General features: G+C 52.2%; 1 protein-coding gene across 6 annotated transcripts in view; it reads left to right on the forward strand.

Annotated features, from left to right (window-relative positions):
- The first annotated feature begins 843 nt into the window (after positions 1 to 843).
- CACNB4 (calcium voltage-gated channel auxiliary subunit beta 4) overlaps positions 844 to 17,051 on the forward strand; it is a 78,087-nt gene continuing 61,879 nt past the window's right edge. For all 6 annotated transcript variants that reach the window (XR_005602312.1, XR_005602314.1, XR_005602313.1 and 3 more), the window contains exons 1-2: positions 844 to 897; positions 976 to 1,059. Coding sequence is in view for 3 of the 6 variants with exons in the window: in XM_039554835.1 (XP_039410769.1) it covers positions 889 to 897; positions 976 to 1,059 (93 nt within the window). In the remaining 3 variants the exon portion in view is untranslated. The remainder of the gene's footprint in view (positions 898 to 975; positions 1,060 to 17,051) is intronic.

Consider the following 17,051-nt stretch of genomic DNA (forward strand, 5'->3'; position numbering starts at 1 on the left):
AGGTGAAGCTCAGGAGTGGGAAGCAGGAGATCCAGGTCCCACTTCCAAATCTTCATCACATTTTAGCTTCCAGCACATCGTCTCCTGATTTAGCTGGTTTTCCTCCATGCCCTGGAAATGGAAGCTCTCTCCATGGCTGGAAGCTGATGCCAGTCGGTGCTGATGGATGTGGGAAGGGTTGGGCAGGGCCCTGGGGTTTGGGTTCGTGCCAGCCAGGGCTCAGCTGGAGGGGGTCGAGGTGGGCTCAGAGGGTGCTGCTTGCCCAGGGCATCCCCAGCTGAGCCCAGCTTGCCACCATCGTCCCAGACTGGCCTGGGTGGGAAGGGAGCTTAAAGAGCTGCTCAATCCAGCCCTGCCGTGGGCAGGGACACCTCCCACTGTCCCAGGCTGCTCCAAGCCCCAATGTCCACCCTGGCCTTGGGCACTGCCAGGGATCCAGGGGCAGCCCCAGCTGCTCTGGGCACCCTGTGCCAGGGCCAGCCAGGAATTCCCAATTCCCAATCTCCCATCCATCCCTGCCCTCTGGCACTGGGAAGCCATTCCCTGTGTCCTGTCCCTCCATGCCTTGTCCCCAGTCCCTCTCCAGCTCTCCTGGACCCCTTTAGGCCCTGCAGGGGGGCTCTGAGCTCTCCCTGGATCCTTCTCCTGTCCAGGTGAAGCCCCCAGCGCTCTCTCCCAGCCTGGCTCCAGAGCAGCGGGACTCCATCGCTCCCATCCCGCCCGGAGCCGGGGCCGGGCCGGGCTCAGGGGTTTTGCGGTGCCAGCCCCGCCCCGGGGCCGCCCCCCGCCCGCCGCCCCCTCCCCAGCGCGCTCCGCCCCGGCGGCGGCTCCGCTGCGCGCGGAGAGCGGCCCGGGAGAGCCGGGGAGCGGCAGCGGGAGCGGGGCGCCATGGCCGCGGTGCGTGAGGGGGCCGGGGGCGGCGGCGGGGCCGGGGCCGGGCGGTGGCACGACCTTGATGCTTTGTCCCCCGGGCAGGTGACGAGGGGCACCGCGACGCGCCGCAGCCGCCTGAAGCGCTCGGACGGCAGCACCACCTCCACCAGCTTCATCCTGCGGCAGGTCAGCGGCCGGGCACGGGCTGGGCTCAGGGACGGGGCTGGGGGGGCTCGGCGCGGCTCCGTCCCGCCGGTGCCAGCGGGGCCGGGACCCCCCGTGCCGAGCGCGGCGGGGCCGCTGCCGGGGGATGCCCCAGCCCCGGCTCCGGGCACCGCACGAGTTGCGAACGCCGCGGGAGTTCGGGCTGGGCTCGGCGCTGCGCTTGGAGCCGTGACCCCCGGGAGCGGCCCCGCATCCCGGCTCGGCCGTGCTCCAGCCGGATAAACCGTGGATTGTCCTCGCCTTGGGCTCCCAGCTGCCATTGACCCGGTGGGCATTTCCTGGTTATTCCCTGTAACACCGGGAGCTGCACTTGGCTCAGGGAATGGAAGCGGAGGTTTTAGTGATCTCCTGAGTTTAGGATTTCTGGGAAAAAAATGGTTTTAAATGTGTTAAGAGCATCGGCATCTCAGGTTGGGGCTCCTCAGAGCTGATTCCACAGCAGCCCCGTGCACTGCAGGAGCACTGGTAGCCATCGGCATGGATCCTCCTGATACCATTCCTCTTTTCCTTCTCTGTCACCCTTTTCCTTCCCTGCGCCCCTTTTCCATCTCTCTTCCCAGTCTCCCACTCCTGCCTGCCAGCTGTCCCTCACTCGAACACAGATGGACATCCCGAGTCCCCCTGAAGCATCACCCTCACCTAGAAAACGCTGCTTGCAGTAAATGTTATCAATTTGATTTCAAAGTACAGGATGTGGAACCCATATCCCAGATTCCTCAGTGACTTGGGCAGGAATTTAAGGAAGCTCAGGGAAAGCGGAACTGGGCCCTTGACGGCTTCAGGGACACTTGTCATGCGTGGAAGCGTGTTGTGCTCAGGACATGGAGGTTGGTGTGTCAGGGAAAGGGATTTAAGTAACCCAGGGAAGTTTTATTTTGCTTGGTGGCATCTCCTTGTCACCGCTCCAGCCCGGAGCAGAGCCGGAGCAGCCGCGTGGGGCTGGCAGTCCCCATTTCCAGGGTGACATGTGAGAGTCTCAGGAAGAACCTGACGTTCTGTGTGATCTGAGCCGTGGAGATTGGAGTTGAAACAAGGATAGATGAACAGAAAGGCAGTTTTGGGTTATGCTGGAGGGTTGTGGCAGCCGAGGAAACGCTGCCGGCGGCCGTGGGTGCTCCTGGGAGATGTCCTGGAGGAGCTCTCAGCTTGGCAGGGGTGTTGCTTCCGGAGGTGGATTTGTGCCACATGGAAACTCAGGGTTTGTGGTTTAGGCAGAGGGTCACTGGCATCACCTGGAACACCTGGTGTCCGAGGGAGCAGGATGTGACCTGGGATTTTGGAAGCCTGGCCTCTGCCTGTCTGTCTGGTTTTGGGAGGAAAGGGGGCACCCGCTTCACTCCTGACCCCGCTGAGGTGTTGCTTTACACATTGGATGGGCACTGCCAATTAATAATAGGAAAATCAGGTGCTGGGATGTTTTTCCTGTCCTCTAACTTCCCACTGGGAAGTTTTGCCTAATAACAATCAGGCTCTACCAGCAGAAGTGGAACAGAAAGTCCCACCAGCAGGGATTAGCTTCAGGTAACACTGTGGTGCTTGTAGGTCTAATTTAAAAACAAATAGGAATTCTGCCAGTGGGATTTGCAATCAGTGTCCCAAAGGAGTTTAAATCTTTTTTAGATCTTGTATACATTAAAAACCGAGCACCAGCTTCTTGCCCAAGTCCACAATACCTATGGAAGTTCTATCCTTGGTTTCGTTCTGTGCCTGGGATTTGAACTCATAACTTGACTTTTCATTATGTTGCATTTCATTTTTGGTTTCGATCCATTGTTCAGTCTAATTTAGTAAGGAAATAGTGTTTGGAGGAGCTTTTGGCTTTGCATTTTTTTGCCCACGCCATGTGGTGGGAAGCAAGAGGGTCTGTGGTGCTGAGTCCTGGGTGTGTGTCCACAAGGACGGAGCTCCCAGCTCCAGCCTCTCCGTGTGGGAAGCTGCCACTGCCCCTCTTTTCTGTGGGAAATGCCTCATCGGAGGGCACAGATGGAGTCCTGTACTCCCAGGAGCACACAGGTGTGTGCTGGAAATCAGTGGGATGATGCTTAAAAACGCCCAAAGTGAGTGGGATCGTTGGTGTCCCGGAGTGACTCCTGATGCAGGAGATTCCCAGCTGGTGGGATGGGCCCCAAATCGGTGGCACAGCCAAGCCTGGGAGCAAGGCTGGCACTGAGGGGGTCAAGTGTGGCCTTTGAGCAAGGAATGGGTGCACAAAACTGTTCCTCTGACGTGGCAGGTGCTGCTCAATTAGAGCCAAGAACCCCTTAAGGGACAGGAGTCAATTATAAGACACTAAGTAGGGCAGCTGGAAACATGTGCTTGTGATTGCACACAGTGCTGGCATCGCAGCTCCTGGTTGTGCTTCCTGGGAGCTTTTGTGTTCCCAGCCCTGGCGACCTCAGGATTTGCTGTTCTCCCTTTGGATTCTGGCAGTAGCAGTTTTATTCCCTGTGATTTCTAATGGGATTTATTTCACTGACAAAAGCTGGGACCTGTGCAGAACAACAAGCGCCCAGAGGTTGTGTCGGAGCATCCATCACTTCTTGGGATGCTGGGGGTGGAAGTTCAGCTTCCCTTCCTCCTCCTCCTCCTCCTCCTTTTTCTCCTTCTCCTCCTCTCCAGGTGTCTCCCAGAGGAATATTTACACATTTTGCTTTTTGTTGACCCAACTGCAGCCCTTGTGCAGGTGAAATTGAAACATCCCCTCAGGCAGGGTCTCCCTTTGGAATGTTCTCCCTCACACCTCAGGGTCTGGAGCCCCAGGAGCAGCTGAGGGAGCTGGGAAAGGGGCTCAGCCTGGAGCAAAGGAGGATCCAGAGGGATCTTTTTCCTCTCTGGAATTCCCTGACAGGAGGGGGCAGCCGGGGGGGTCGGGCTCTGCTCGCAGGGAACAGGGACAGGAGGAGAGGGAACAGCCTCAGGCTGGGCCAGGGGAGGCTCAGGGTGGATATTGGGGAAATTCCTTCATGGAAAGAGTCACCCAGCCCTGGCAGAGCTGCCCAGGGCACTGGAGTGCCCATCCCTGGAGGGATTTCAAGCCCTGTGGATGTGGCACGTGGGGCAGGGGTCAGTGGTGGCCTTGGCAGGGCTGGGGACAGTTGGACTCGATGATTTCAGGGGATTTTTTGGTACCAGCAGGGCCTTGTAATAAAATCTCCTTGAAACATTCACAGGAATCAGTGGAAATCCTTCCCAGCTTGTGGCAGAGAGTCCAAGTGAAGCCACTGAGTGTCCCCGAGCAGCCCAAGGACATTTAACTTCACACAAAACTATATTTAGATGTGCAGTTTATTTCTGGAAGTTTTTTGCTGCTTCTTTAGAGATAGTTGAGGTTAAAGCCAATTTTCTTTTGAGACTTAGTTACACCTGGTGCTGCATCTCTGGCAGCACTTGTACCTTTGTAAATATAATTTTTCCTGTGTAATATTGAGAGGAAGAGAAGAGCAGCATTTTCTGTTATCAGAGCAGCTCTCAGGCTGTAACAACACTTTAAAGGTTGGGGACATTGCGACAAAAGAATTTGGAATCTTTCAGAAGAGTTTTGTGGCCTTGTTTCCATCGGGCTCTGCTCGTCAGTGACCATTTCTTGATGAACTTTTCAACGTGCATCTGAATTCTTCCCAGAATTCAGCATTTTTTGTCTCAGAATCCTTTTCCTCAGCGTGAGATGAGGACTCAGAGCATCACCTGGGGACTCTGGTCTCTACTGGAGGCAGATGCTGCTGGGAGCAGGGTCCATTCCAGTGGGAGCCTGCAGTGATCCAGGCATTCCTCAAAATCCAGCGCTGATTAAATGGATAAAATACGTGTCTGCAGAGGAGCAGAGCAGAGGTTCGGTAATTTAGCAGGATGAGCTCAATCCTGCCATGAGTCATTAATTTCTAAAATACAGCTTACTGTCATGGAATGTGATTATTCCTCAGGCACAGGGCTGGGCTCTTGTTTCCCTCTGTGCAGTGTTCAGGAGCTCTTGAAGCACTTGACAGGTGAATCAAAGGCTGAGCCCTCTCTCCCCAGAGCAGCAGCCCCGGCACGGCTCTGCCTCGTCCCTGCTGCAGTCAGGCTGCTCAGCTCAGCAGCTCTCAGGTTAAGCCATTTGATGAAGTAACAGACAGTGGATTTAGTTTGTAAAAGGCAAGATTTGACGGTGTAAATCTAAATATTGAGGTTGAATCAACGAGGGGAATTAAGGCTTGAAGGGAAATAAGTGTACCTGGGATGTCTTGCTTGAGTTTGCCTCAGGTTTGAAGTTTTCTCCTGCATTCAGCACCACAGAGTTTACAAAAGGTTTACAAAAGGTTTACAAAAGGACTTTGGAGCTTTGGGGAAAGCAGTGTTTTCTGCAGATGTCACAGAATCCTGGAATGGTTTGGGTTGGAAGGGACCTTAAAGCTCATCCTGTTCCACCCCCTGCCCTGGGCAGGGACACCTCCCACCATCCCAGGGTGCTCCAAGCCCTGTCCAGCCTGGCCTGGGACACTTGATGCTGCTGGTTTGTCAGTCCTCATGACCTGAGTTTAATTCCAGGTGATTTTTGAGGATGGTTTGCTGTCGGCAGGGCAGAGGTGGGGCCATCCCCGGTGTCAGGGCTGCACTGGGATGATCCATGGCAGGATTTCCCTGTGCTGGACTGGGGAGCTTCCATGGAGTTGTCCCTTGGCAGCTGGAGAGAAACCATCCCACCGACAGGCAGAGCTGGGTTTTTGGAGTGTCTGCAGTGACCTTGGTGAGGGTCACTGACAACTGTGGTGAGGAAATCCTGGGAGAATGAGGAATGGAGTCAAGCCCTGCTTCCCTACAGCTTCCAGTGTGGGCTCCAGGTGGGCCCAAGGGTTCCAGGGCATCCAGAGGGCATCTCTCCATAAGTTCCTGCAGGATGCTGCCCGTGTGGATAAGGTCAGAGTGATGGGATGCACAGCTGGTGCCTTTCCCAGAGTTTCCCGATGTGGCTGGAGGGACTGATGGACTTGGAGCGTGTCCTTTATGGAGCTGGGCCAGGGCAGGCTCAGGCTGGAGATCAGGAAAGGCTCTCCCCCAGAGGCTGCTGGGCACTGCCCAGGCTCCCCAGGGAATGGGCACGGCCCCGAGAGCTCCAGGAGCGTTTGGACAGTGCTGCCAGGGATGCCCGGGGTGGGATTGGTGTGCAGGGCCAGGAGCTGGATCTGTGATCCTGTGGGTCCTTCCTACTCAGGACACTCTGTGACTCCATGGACCTTCACAAGGTTGAAATAACAGTAAAAGGAAGTGAAATGGATTTTTTCCTTTTAATTATAAAAGAAGGAGTAGGAAAATTGGCTCCTCTCCTTTATTCTGTCATCACCACGGCCGTGCTGAAGCCAGCAGCCTTCTGCACATTCCCGTTTTTCCTCTGGAAAGCTGTGTGGCTGGGAATCTCTGTGGCACCGGGAGGCTTAATTGAATGTTTCTTAATGTTCTAATTGAGGCCCCAATTAGGTTCTCACTTGGTGCTCCGTTAGAAAGCGATTTTGTGTGCACTGTGTTTGCAAGCAAATCCCGGTCACGGCTGTGTTTTTCCAAGGAAAAATGCCCCAGCTGTTTATTTCTGGCTGTGTTCGGAGCCTCCACAAGCTCAGGGCAGTTCCAGGGGTGATGTCCATGCCGAGGTGTCCGTGCTGGTGCAGCACACGGAACTGGGACACGATCCATGTCCCCAGCGCCGTGGGGATCGGAGCGCAACCGCAGCTCCTGGAATTGTCACAAACCCGGGAGGCAGCGCCGAGCGGACGGGATCTGTGCCGTGGATTCAGAAAAGTCGGAGCCTTTGGAATGCTGCCTTTTCCAAAGCCCGTGTCCTGTTCTCCAGCAGATGTGCTGACCGGCTTATTGTCTCCATGGCAACAAGGTTTGGGTTTGAAAATAGCCGAAAGTCACCCAAGAAAAGTCAGATATTAATAGAGAGCAGCGTAGGGACGGAGAAAAAATAGGATTTGGCTACTCCTCACCCCAAATTTGGGGGATTTGGGAGTCATCTGTGTCTCTGTGCCGGCTGTGGGTGTTTGTTTACGTGTCTTTGTGGAGCGTGACCTATAAAATTAATTCTCTTTAGTCAAGCAGTGTTATTCCAACAAGGCATTTCCGTGGTTGGAGCAGCAGAATGGGAGCAGGATGTGAATGGGGGATGTTTGAGAGGTGAGAATGAAAAAACACCTTCACAAACATGTAAATATATAGATTAAAAGAGTATAAATATATATATATATATATATATACACACACGGTATGAATGCACAATGCTCCTGCTGTCCCCCTTCAATATTTAATAGGTAAGAATGAAAAAATACCAAAATACCTTTACAAATGTGTAAATATATATTTTTTTAAAAGGTATAAATATATATATTTTTAAAAGGTATAAATATATAAATAAAATAAAAATAAATGTAAATATAAATATAAATATACATATAAATATATAGGGTATGAATGCCCAGTGCTCTTGCTGCCCCCATTCCTGCAATGAGGAGCCTGGAATTCAGGAATCCTACGTGACCTGATCCACCCTGAGTTCAATCCAGGATTGAAACTCCCTGGGCAGCTCCATCCCCGCCTCCCACCGCCCACCTCCTCCTTCCAGTGCCACCAGTTTGGTTTTCAGGGCCAGGATTTCTGCTGGGTGGTGCCTGGTGTGATCCCAGGGGAGCCCTGGGAGGAGATCCGGGGCTGTGCCGACGTTTCTATGGACACCAGCACACATCCCATGGATTGTGCGGAATGTGGGGGAAGCAGAGATGATGATTACATGGGACTCCATGCTCAAATATGTTCTGTTGCTCTGAAAAGAGCATGGCAGAGACAGAAATAGCTTTTTATCCTAAACCCCTTAGGTTTTGGGGGACCCACAGAGTTGGAAAAAAGAGCTCTTGGACTCCTTTCTGTTGGTTTCAGGGTTAGGGGGGGAAGCCTGATGTGAATAATCTTCAAAATTGGCTTTGAAAAGTAATCAAGCAGAGCTCTAAGAAAATAAAATCTAAAATTCTGGAGCCACTTGCCATGTTAAAAAGAGCTGCTCTTAAAAGAGTTTCTGGCTGATAGTCAAATGGAATAAAAAGAATCCCAGAATCCCAGACTGGTTTGGGGTGGAATGGATTTTGAAGCTCATCCAGTTCCATCAGGGACACCTCCCACTATCCCAGGTTGCTCCAAGCTCCATCCAACCTGGACTTGGACACTGCCAGGGATCCAGGGGCAGCCCCAGCTGCTCTGGGCACCCTGTGCCAGGGCCTCACCTCCCTCCCAGGGAACAATTCCTTCCCAATCTCCCAGCTAAACCTTTTGGTAATGACTGATGCATAATTTGACAGCTGAGACAAGTGAGAGAGTTGGGGTAACAACGTGTCTCTCCTCTGCTGTTTCAATTGTTGGCTGCTGGTAGTGAGGTCTCCAGATGAAATGGGATTGGGAATAGCAAGGCCTTGCCTGCCTTCCCCTTTCCCTCGAATAAGATTGGGAAGCTTTCCTCAAGCACAGGGAGGGAGGTTGGAGATGGCTCCCAGCCCCATTCTCTGCCCCGGTACAAACCCCGTGGGGTTTTGTGCCCTTTCCCACCTCACCCCTGCTGTGGGAGGTGCTGCTGCCGCTGGGCTGTTGGGAATTTCGGTGCCTCCTCATCCCTGAGTGTCCCCACTCCAACCCCTGTGGGTTGTGCTGTTTGCAGAGGGACCTGGGGGTGGGGTCTGCTGAGAGCTGGGCTGGAGGGTGTTGAACACCGAAAGGTTCTGGGGGAAGCACATCCCGCTGGTTACACCCAGCACATTCCCACTGAATCATAAACCTTTGGCATTCCCTTTCCCCGACACTTCCATGATGAGCATCACGCTTTAGGGAAAACCTTTTTTTGTCCCAAATTAGAGATTGAACGTCCTTAAGTAAAAGGCTCTTAAATCCTGACAGTCTGCAGTGCTCAGGTCTGGGCTGTGCCATCTTTTCCTGCAAGGAATAAGCTGTAACCTCCGCCTAGTTTTCCTTGGATCCCGTTTCTCTGGCTGTTTGTGCTTTATGGTGGTTGTTCTCCGGGCTGCTGGGTTTAGTGCTTACCCAGGCACTCTTTTCCCAGCTTACATAAGGCATCTTTTCCCATTTATCCGTCCGGACAGCGGGAGCTGCCGCCGCGTCTCCACCTCTCCACACGTTACTGCACGTAATGCACTTTGATATCCCTGGAAAAATCGGACATCCCGAGCCAGGCAAGGCTGTGAAATAATTCCAGGCTGGAATTTTGCAAAATCCCTTTGAAAACACTCCTTTGGAAGTCAAGACAACCCTTCCGTTGGGATAATTATTGGGATTTGCTGGGTGACACCTGGGTTTAAGCAGGAGAATCCCAGCCATGTCCTGGAGGAAAATCCCAGTTGTGCTCCTCACTTGTGACTCCAGTAAGCTTTGACAACTCCAGAATTACATGTCCCTTTCCAAAGAGAAAGGTGGATTATGTGAGGATTTTCCAGCCAAATTCCATCGTTGATTTGGATTTGGATTTTGCTTGCCCAGGTTCTTGTGGTGACTTACGTTCTCCACTTCTACCTCAAGGGCTCAGGGGACCTTCTCCTGGACAAGACCTTCTTGGGGACAACACATGACATGTAAACGTTCACCCCTGTTTTTGTGAAGTGTTTTTGGAGCCTTTTATGCCAAATTCCCTCTGGACTTCAAAGTTCAGGAGTGGAATTTTTGTACTGGGAATTAGTTGGGGCGTTTGTTCCTTGGGTGATCTCTTCTGAGCAATGGGAACTGATTTTCCCATTAGGAGCCATTTCATAACCTGGTGGGGTTTTTTTCCTGCTCTCTTTTATTCATCACAGAGTGATAAAAATGCCCTCAGCACTTGGCATTTCTTAGGCCTTAATGACCAGCCGAGGTTAATGGCCCGAGATGATGAAACCTCCAGCCAGGCATTCATCTTCAAGTGCCTGCTGGCAATTAGGGCTGAAATATTCTCCCCCTGCTTTGGCTCTGAGCATCTTGGGCCAGCAGGAGCATCTTCTCCTCCCTCTCCCTGCTCCCCACACGTCGGGACTGGGGGAGAAAAGCTCCATCCCATGGGACAATAACTCTGCTCCGCTGTGGATGAAGGAGATGTGTGACCTGGGGGTGGCAGAGGGGAGAGCTGGTGGTGCTGGGCTGGGTGGGACATCATCTTCACATTTCTGGGGGCTGTGATGGGAGGAGAGGGAATCCAGGAATTCCAAGTGGAACCCACTTCCTTGGAGGGGAAGGTCATGTGGAGATGCACAGAAGTGAAGAATGAGCTGGGGTTAAAAGGGCATCAGGAAGGTGGGGGAGAGCAGATGTGAGAGCCAGAGCCACGGTGAGAGCGTGGGGTGAGTGCTGGGTGGGAAGGATCCTTGTGCAATGAATCGTGGATTCGGTAAGGTTGGAAAAGACCTTCAAGATCCTCAAGTCCAACATCAACCAGCACCACCAGCGTGCTCACCAGTGACCCGAGTCCCCAGGTGCCACCTCCACGTGTGTTCTGAACACCGCCAGGGGTGGGGACCCCACACTGCCCCGGGCAGCCCAGTCCAGTGCTCTACAACCCTTTCCATGAAAGAACTGTTCCTAATATCCAACCTAAACCTCCCCCAGCACAACCTGAGGCTGTTTCCTCTCCTGCAGCTCTTGGCCTCACTCCTCTTCCCTTTCCTCTTCCATTTCCACTTCCATCTTCCTTCTCCTCCAAAAGCTCCCTCTGGACTCTGGCCTTGGCTGTCTCCTCCTCACCACTGCCTCTCATTCCGCTGCACTGAATTTCAGCAGCTGCCTCATTACCCACTTTGTACCAGACAAAAAGAGTGGGAAGAGGGGAAATCCCAAATTTTTACTATAGTAACTAGTTAAATTTGGGTAAGGACGGCACGTGGGATTTGTTTTGTTTGTTTCTGGTTTTCCTGGGAATGTTGTTACTCTCTTTAGTTTCCCATTCTGCGTGTCACAGCTCGTGTCTGTCCCTTAAAAGGGGCAGTGTTGTGACACTCCCTCCCCAGCTCATGAGAGCTGCCCAGTGGACAGGGTGTCACATCAGCCAAGTGATGGGAACAGATTGAGGGGTAAAAAAACCAAAGATCTCCCCAAAACCTGACAGAAAACCAGGGGCAGGGAAAAACGTGAGAGGAGGAAGGAGAAAAGGAGCGGGGGAAAAAGACCAAGAAAGGAGAGGTGGGATCTGTCTCTGGTTTGTGTGCAGAGAGTCTGTGAGCACAGAATGTGGGCAGTGGCCCTAAAGAGTGGGTGACTTTCATAACTCATCTTCTGTCTTTGTTCCCCCCATTCTTAGGTGTTCTGGAAGGAAAATTTTCCCTGTTCCTTTAGGGAGCAGTTAAATGTGTCCTAGCCACGCTCACCAGTCCTGGAGCAGCTTCCTCTGTTTTCATCCCTTTTTTTGCCTTTCTCTTTTCTTTCTGGTTTGGTTCCTTTCCTTTTCCTTCTCCTTGCACATCTGGGGAGAGGATTGGTACAAAAAGTGGCAGCAAGGGGACAACAGCAAGACCACCAGGAGTCATCTGCTGCCTCCTGCCACGGGATGGGCTCTTGATGGGCACCCTTCATGTCCAGCCTCTGCCCCTCTCCTTTTTCCAAGGTATTTTTCCAGGGATGTCGTTTGCAGGGTTTCTGTAAGGCACTGAGACTTCAGCACGTGGTCCCTGTTCTCTCAGTTAACTGAGAGGCCAAACCTTCACAAAGGAAATTTCCTTGGCCCCAGAGCCTCACCATCCAGCCCATCCAGCCTGGCCTTGGACTCTCCCAGGGCTGGGAAATGTTTTATGGATTCATTTAATGCACTCAAAAGTTCTTCTGCTCCGAACCATCCACAAGTGGGGGAGCAGCTCACATCCCTCCATGACAAACTTCTGGACATTTTAAACTTCTTCACGCTCTTGTGCTCTGGCTCCTCTCTGTGTTGAGTGATTTAGGAAGCTTTCATAGGTTTCCATAACTCACAGATAACTGAGAATCCCCTGCACCACCAACCCCTCACAGTTCCCAGCTCATGGCTCCCCAAGTCCAACTCGCAGCTCTTTCACCTGCAAACCCTTCCCCTCCCCTTTTTCACAGGTGCCTCTGATTGCTGTGATGGTTAAATGAGAGGTTACCACTTAGAGGCAGCAAAACCAGGAGCTGGGGAATTACAAGCCGGTGTAATTTATGCAGGAGCAGTGTGGGGGAAATTGCAGCCCACTCCTGTTCCACATAAATTATGGATGTACCTCCTTGGAAATAGCTATGGAGTGGGTTCAGGGTTTTTTTGGCTAATGAATCATGCCCTGAATTTCTACAGTACCTACATTGACTCAAATTTGTCTCCTTTTGGCCCCACCTTTCTTTTTACATCATCTCTAAACTTTGCCTGAACTTGCAGCTCCGGATGTTCCTTGATTTTCCTCACAACAGAACCATTCCTTGAAGACCCTCTTTGGAATAGGGGCTCTTAAATTTTTTCCCAGAGCCTTCCCATGTGAGAGTTTCCATCTTATGCTTTGGAGATCTCTGGAGAGATCCCTTGGCTGTTTTTGAAGGATCTATGGGAATAAAATGTGTATTTAGGAAGGTGCAGCCTGCTCCTGTGTGCATATCCATGGATTTAGAAGCTTTGGAGCTGTGGCCTTCAAGCCAAGGCTCTGGGCAACACAAAACCTTTGGAGCTGGGTGGGGAGATAAAGGAATTGGAAGGTATTCCTGAAGGAAGTGAAGGATGCTGCTGCCCACCACGTATTTGTGGGTGTAACATACAGATAAAATATTGGTATTTCTGCAAGCTAAGAGGGTATTTAGAGGAATGCCGTGTGCAGCCCTAGGAATCATCCATGAGGAATACCTGGGGAGCAGCTGGGCTGGGATCTGAACTCCTCCACTGCAGCAGAGAGAGCATCCACCAGCAAGGAGCCGCTTGGGAAGGGCTGCGGGAAGAGAAGGGCTTTGAGCAGGGTGTGGAAGGTGAAGAGCAGTTGTTTGGAACAGGAGAAGATGGAACAGCTTTGGACCTAAAATCAGCTCCAAGGATACAGAACGTTATGGAAAGAACGAGTGGAAGTGTGATTTTCATGATAATAAAGGAGTGGGTGGAGCGGCGTAGGCACGACGGGAGAGGGGTGGAATGAGGAGATGCAGGGGGGAGAGGGGGCTCGGTGCTGAGGGAGGGGGTGGCAGGCATGGAAAACCATTTGGATTTTGCCATGGATGCAGCAAGCAGCATTTCAAGATGCTAAAGAGAGACACTCGGAATATTTTATTGTCTTGTGCGAGGAGCCTGCCTGGGCTATATTTAACTGATCTCATGTGTGCTTTCATGAGGAATCTGTGCAGTTTGCCCCGTTTTATGTCATTTCTGAAGCACAATTATTTGTGTTCTAGTGGAAGGTGCCGCTGCCCATGGCAGGGGGTGGAACAGGATGAGCTTCAAGGTCCTTTCCAGTCTGGGATTGTGACTCAGTGCCACATGCAGCACAGCGTTTGTCAAATACCAAAGGACTCCAGTTCAGGCCCTGGCCATATGCTAATGTAACATATGCTAATGAGCAGCTAACGAGCGGGGAGGATGCTCTGCCTGAATTTACGGCATCAGTTCCCTGGGGTTTTGGGGAATTTCAGCTAAGTCTGGCTTGCAGAGGGGTAACTTTGCTCGACACAGCAGTTCCAAGCCCTGCTGTTCTCCCCTTCAGGTCTATTATTAGAATAGACCTTCCTTGGTACAATGTATTTTGATAAAATCCCTGGTTTTTTTCCTATTCAGTTCTATTATTAGAACACTTTCTTGGTAGAGTATATTTTAGTACAAGCCCAGACCAAAATGCACTGTGCTGATGGTTTCTTCCTCCCCAGTATCCCCTGTCAGGCCTGTGAACTGGTTCTGCTGTGTCCACCCACATGTTACTGGTTTGCAGGTGGTAAAATCCTTTGTTCCTAGAAAGCCCTTTTTGGGTTGGACCTAGAAGGCAACAATTCAGGGTTGGATGAGCTCGCACTATTCCTATGGAAACAAAATGCTGTGCAGAGAGAAAACCCCCAAATTGCAGAGCATTATTGGAAATCCATGACCATCTGGAGGGAGAAGCCTGCAGGGAGGTGTCCATGTGGATCGCAGATCCACCACTCCTGACACAGCAGATCCCCAGGGATCTGCCTCCCTGACTTCCACGGTGCCCGTGGCAGCTGTGATTCAGTTTGAGCTTGAGGGGATTAAGCCGGGCTTAGAGGGTGCCTTGAGCGTCTGGCACATCTCCAGTTTGCCGTGGTCATCCCAGAATGGTTTGGGTTGAAAGGGACCTTAAAGCCCATCCCAGTCTACCCCACCCCTGCCATGGGCAGGGACACCTCCCACTGTCCCAGGCTGCTCCAAGCCCCAATGTCCAGCCTGGCCTTGGGCACTGCCAGGGGTCCAGGGGCAGCCCCAGCTGCTCTGGGCACCCTGTGCCAGGGCCTGCCCACCCTCCCAGGGAACAATTCCCAATTCCCAATATCCCATCCAGCCCTGCCCTCTGGCTGTGGGAAGCCATTCCCTGTGTCCTGTCCCTCCAAGTCCGTATCCAAAGCGCCTCTCCAGCTCTCCTCCCCATGTCTAGGAGAGCAGATACAAATGTCCTTGCATTTCCAGCAGGTATCCAGCAGGAATAATAATCTTCCAAAATACAAAGTTTTGACAGAAATAAAACCTGTGTGTTCCCTGGAATGGGGGCTGGGACCGTTTGGGTTGTGGGGGCACAGCCATGGGGGGAACGCTCCTATTTTGGATCAGCTCCTGGTTTGGATCAGCTCCTGGTTTGATCCTGTCCCTGGTTTGGATCCTGTCTCTAGTTTGGATCAGCTTCTGGTTTGGATCAGCTTCTGGTTTAGATCCTGCCCCTGGTTTAGATCCTGCCCCTGGTTTGGATCAGCTCCTGGTTTGGATCAGCTCCTGGTTTGATCCTGCCCCTAGTTTGGATCCTGCCCCTAGTTTGGATCAGCTCCTGGTTTAGATCAGCTTCTGGTTTGGATCCTGCCCCTGGTTTGGATCAGCTCCTGGTTTGGATCCTGTCTCTAGTTTGGATCAGCTCCTGGTTTGGATCCTGTCTCTAGTTTGGATCAGCTCCTGGCTTGGATCCTGCCCCTGGTTTGGATCAGCTCCTGGTTTGGATCCTGTGTCTAGTTTGGATCAGCTCCTGGTTTGGATCAGCTCCTGGTTTGGATCCTGTCTCTAGTTTGGATCAGCTCCTGGTTTGGATCCTGTCTCTAGTTTGGATCAGCTCCTGGCTTGGATCCTGCCCCTGGTTTGGATCAGCTCCTGGTTTGGATCCTGCCCCTGGTTGGGATCCTGCCCCTGGTTTGGATCATGTCCCCGGCTCTTCCGTGGTCGCATTCCCTCCCTCAGCCACTCAGATCTGATGCAGGAGTCAAGTACAAACACTTGAGCTGTTGTCTGGACCGTGACATTGTGGTTTGGGCTCCAGGAATGCTGGGTTTGGTGGTTGTTGTTGGTGCTTTTTCTCTGGTGCGGCCCCAGAGGTTGGGCTGAGTCCTAGGAACAGCGGATTGCTGACGGTCTCAGCTGCAGCTTGTTTGGATTGGTGTTATCTCGCTCTTTTTTGTGAGTCCCTCCACCCTCATAGCATCAATTGAGGCATTTTGTCAGAACAGACAACACTGAATTCCATGGGAATGAAATAGCTGATCCTAGAAAAAACAGGAACAGTGTTTATAAGAGTTTCAGACCACTGGGACGTGTATTCACTTACATAGAAAGCCACTAATTACCTTCTAAAAGCCCCTTTCCACAAAATTCTTCCTTATTCCTTATTTTTCCCTCAGGGAGGATGAACCTGGCACATCCTGGCTCATGTGGTGAGCCCATTTTGTGAGAGGTATTTGTGGGAGTCAGTGCTCTCAGGTTCTTGTGCAGTGTTAGGATGAAGATCTCCTTGATTTACAGCATTTCATGGCTGTCAAACACACAATTCCCATTTCTTTACAATCTCAGATCCATAGAAAAAATGCTTTTCCAAGAGAATTACAGGCAGGAAAGTAATTAAAAGGAAAAATTCCATGCCCGGTGTGCATACACGGTTATGTGGCAGCAGGAGCTGAGTTTCTGGGATGGAACTCTGCAGTTCTGGTCCAAGCCACAGGATGGGGATGTTGGATTAAGGCTCGCTGGAACATCCAGTCCTTCAGCATCGAGTCCTCGCGACTTTAAGTCCTTTTCATCATTAAAATGTGGTTTTTGTATTTTTCAAAGTGCTGAGCACAGAACTCGGCTCAGGGACAAATACCACAAACACAATGGGATTCATTCCCAGTGTTGTTCCTGCTGATTTTCAGGGAATAATTTGCAGTGCTGGATGTCTGTAAGAGGCCTGGGTTATCCCAGGAGAGATGAGTTGGAGGTACAAGGAATGCTGCTTCCAGGAATTCCTGATTTTTGTAGCCCAGGTAAGAAAAACACAATGCTCGTTCTTGCTTTAAGTGTACATTTGTAGAATCCCAGAATCCCGGGATGGTTGGGTTGGAAGGGAGCTTAAAGCTCATCCCAATCCACCCCTGCCATGGGCAGGGACACCTCCCACTGTCCCAGGCTGCTCCCAGCCCCAATGTCCAGCCTGGCCTTGGGCACTGCCAGGGATCCAGGGGCAGCCCCAGCTGCTCTGGGCACCCTGTGCCAGGGCCTGCCCACCCTCCCAGGGAACAATTCCCAATTCCCAATCTCCCATCCAGCCCTGCCCTCTGGCACTGGGAAGCCATTCCCTGTGTCCTGGCCCTCCAGGCCTTGTCCCCAGTCCCTCTGCAGCTCTCCTGGAGCCCCTTCAGGCCCTGCCAGGGGCTCGGAGCTCTCCCTGTGTCCTTCCCTTCTCCAGGGGAACATTCCCAACTCTCCCAGCCTGGCTCCAGAGGGGCTCCAGCCCTGGAGCAGCTCTGGGGCTCCTCTGGGCTCTCTCCAGCAGCTCCAGGTCCCTCTGCTGCTGGAGCCACTT

Source organism: Corvus cornix, chromosome 7, assembly GCF_000738735.6.
Source record: "Corvus cornix cornix isolate S_Up_H32 chromosome 7, ASM73873v5, whole genome shotgun sequence".
NCBI classification, from domain to species: Eukaryota; Metazoa; Chordata; class Aves; order Passeriformes; family Corvidae; genus Corvus; species Corvus cornix.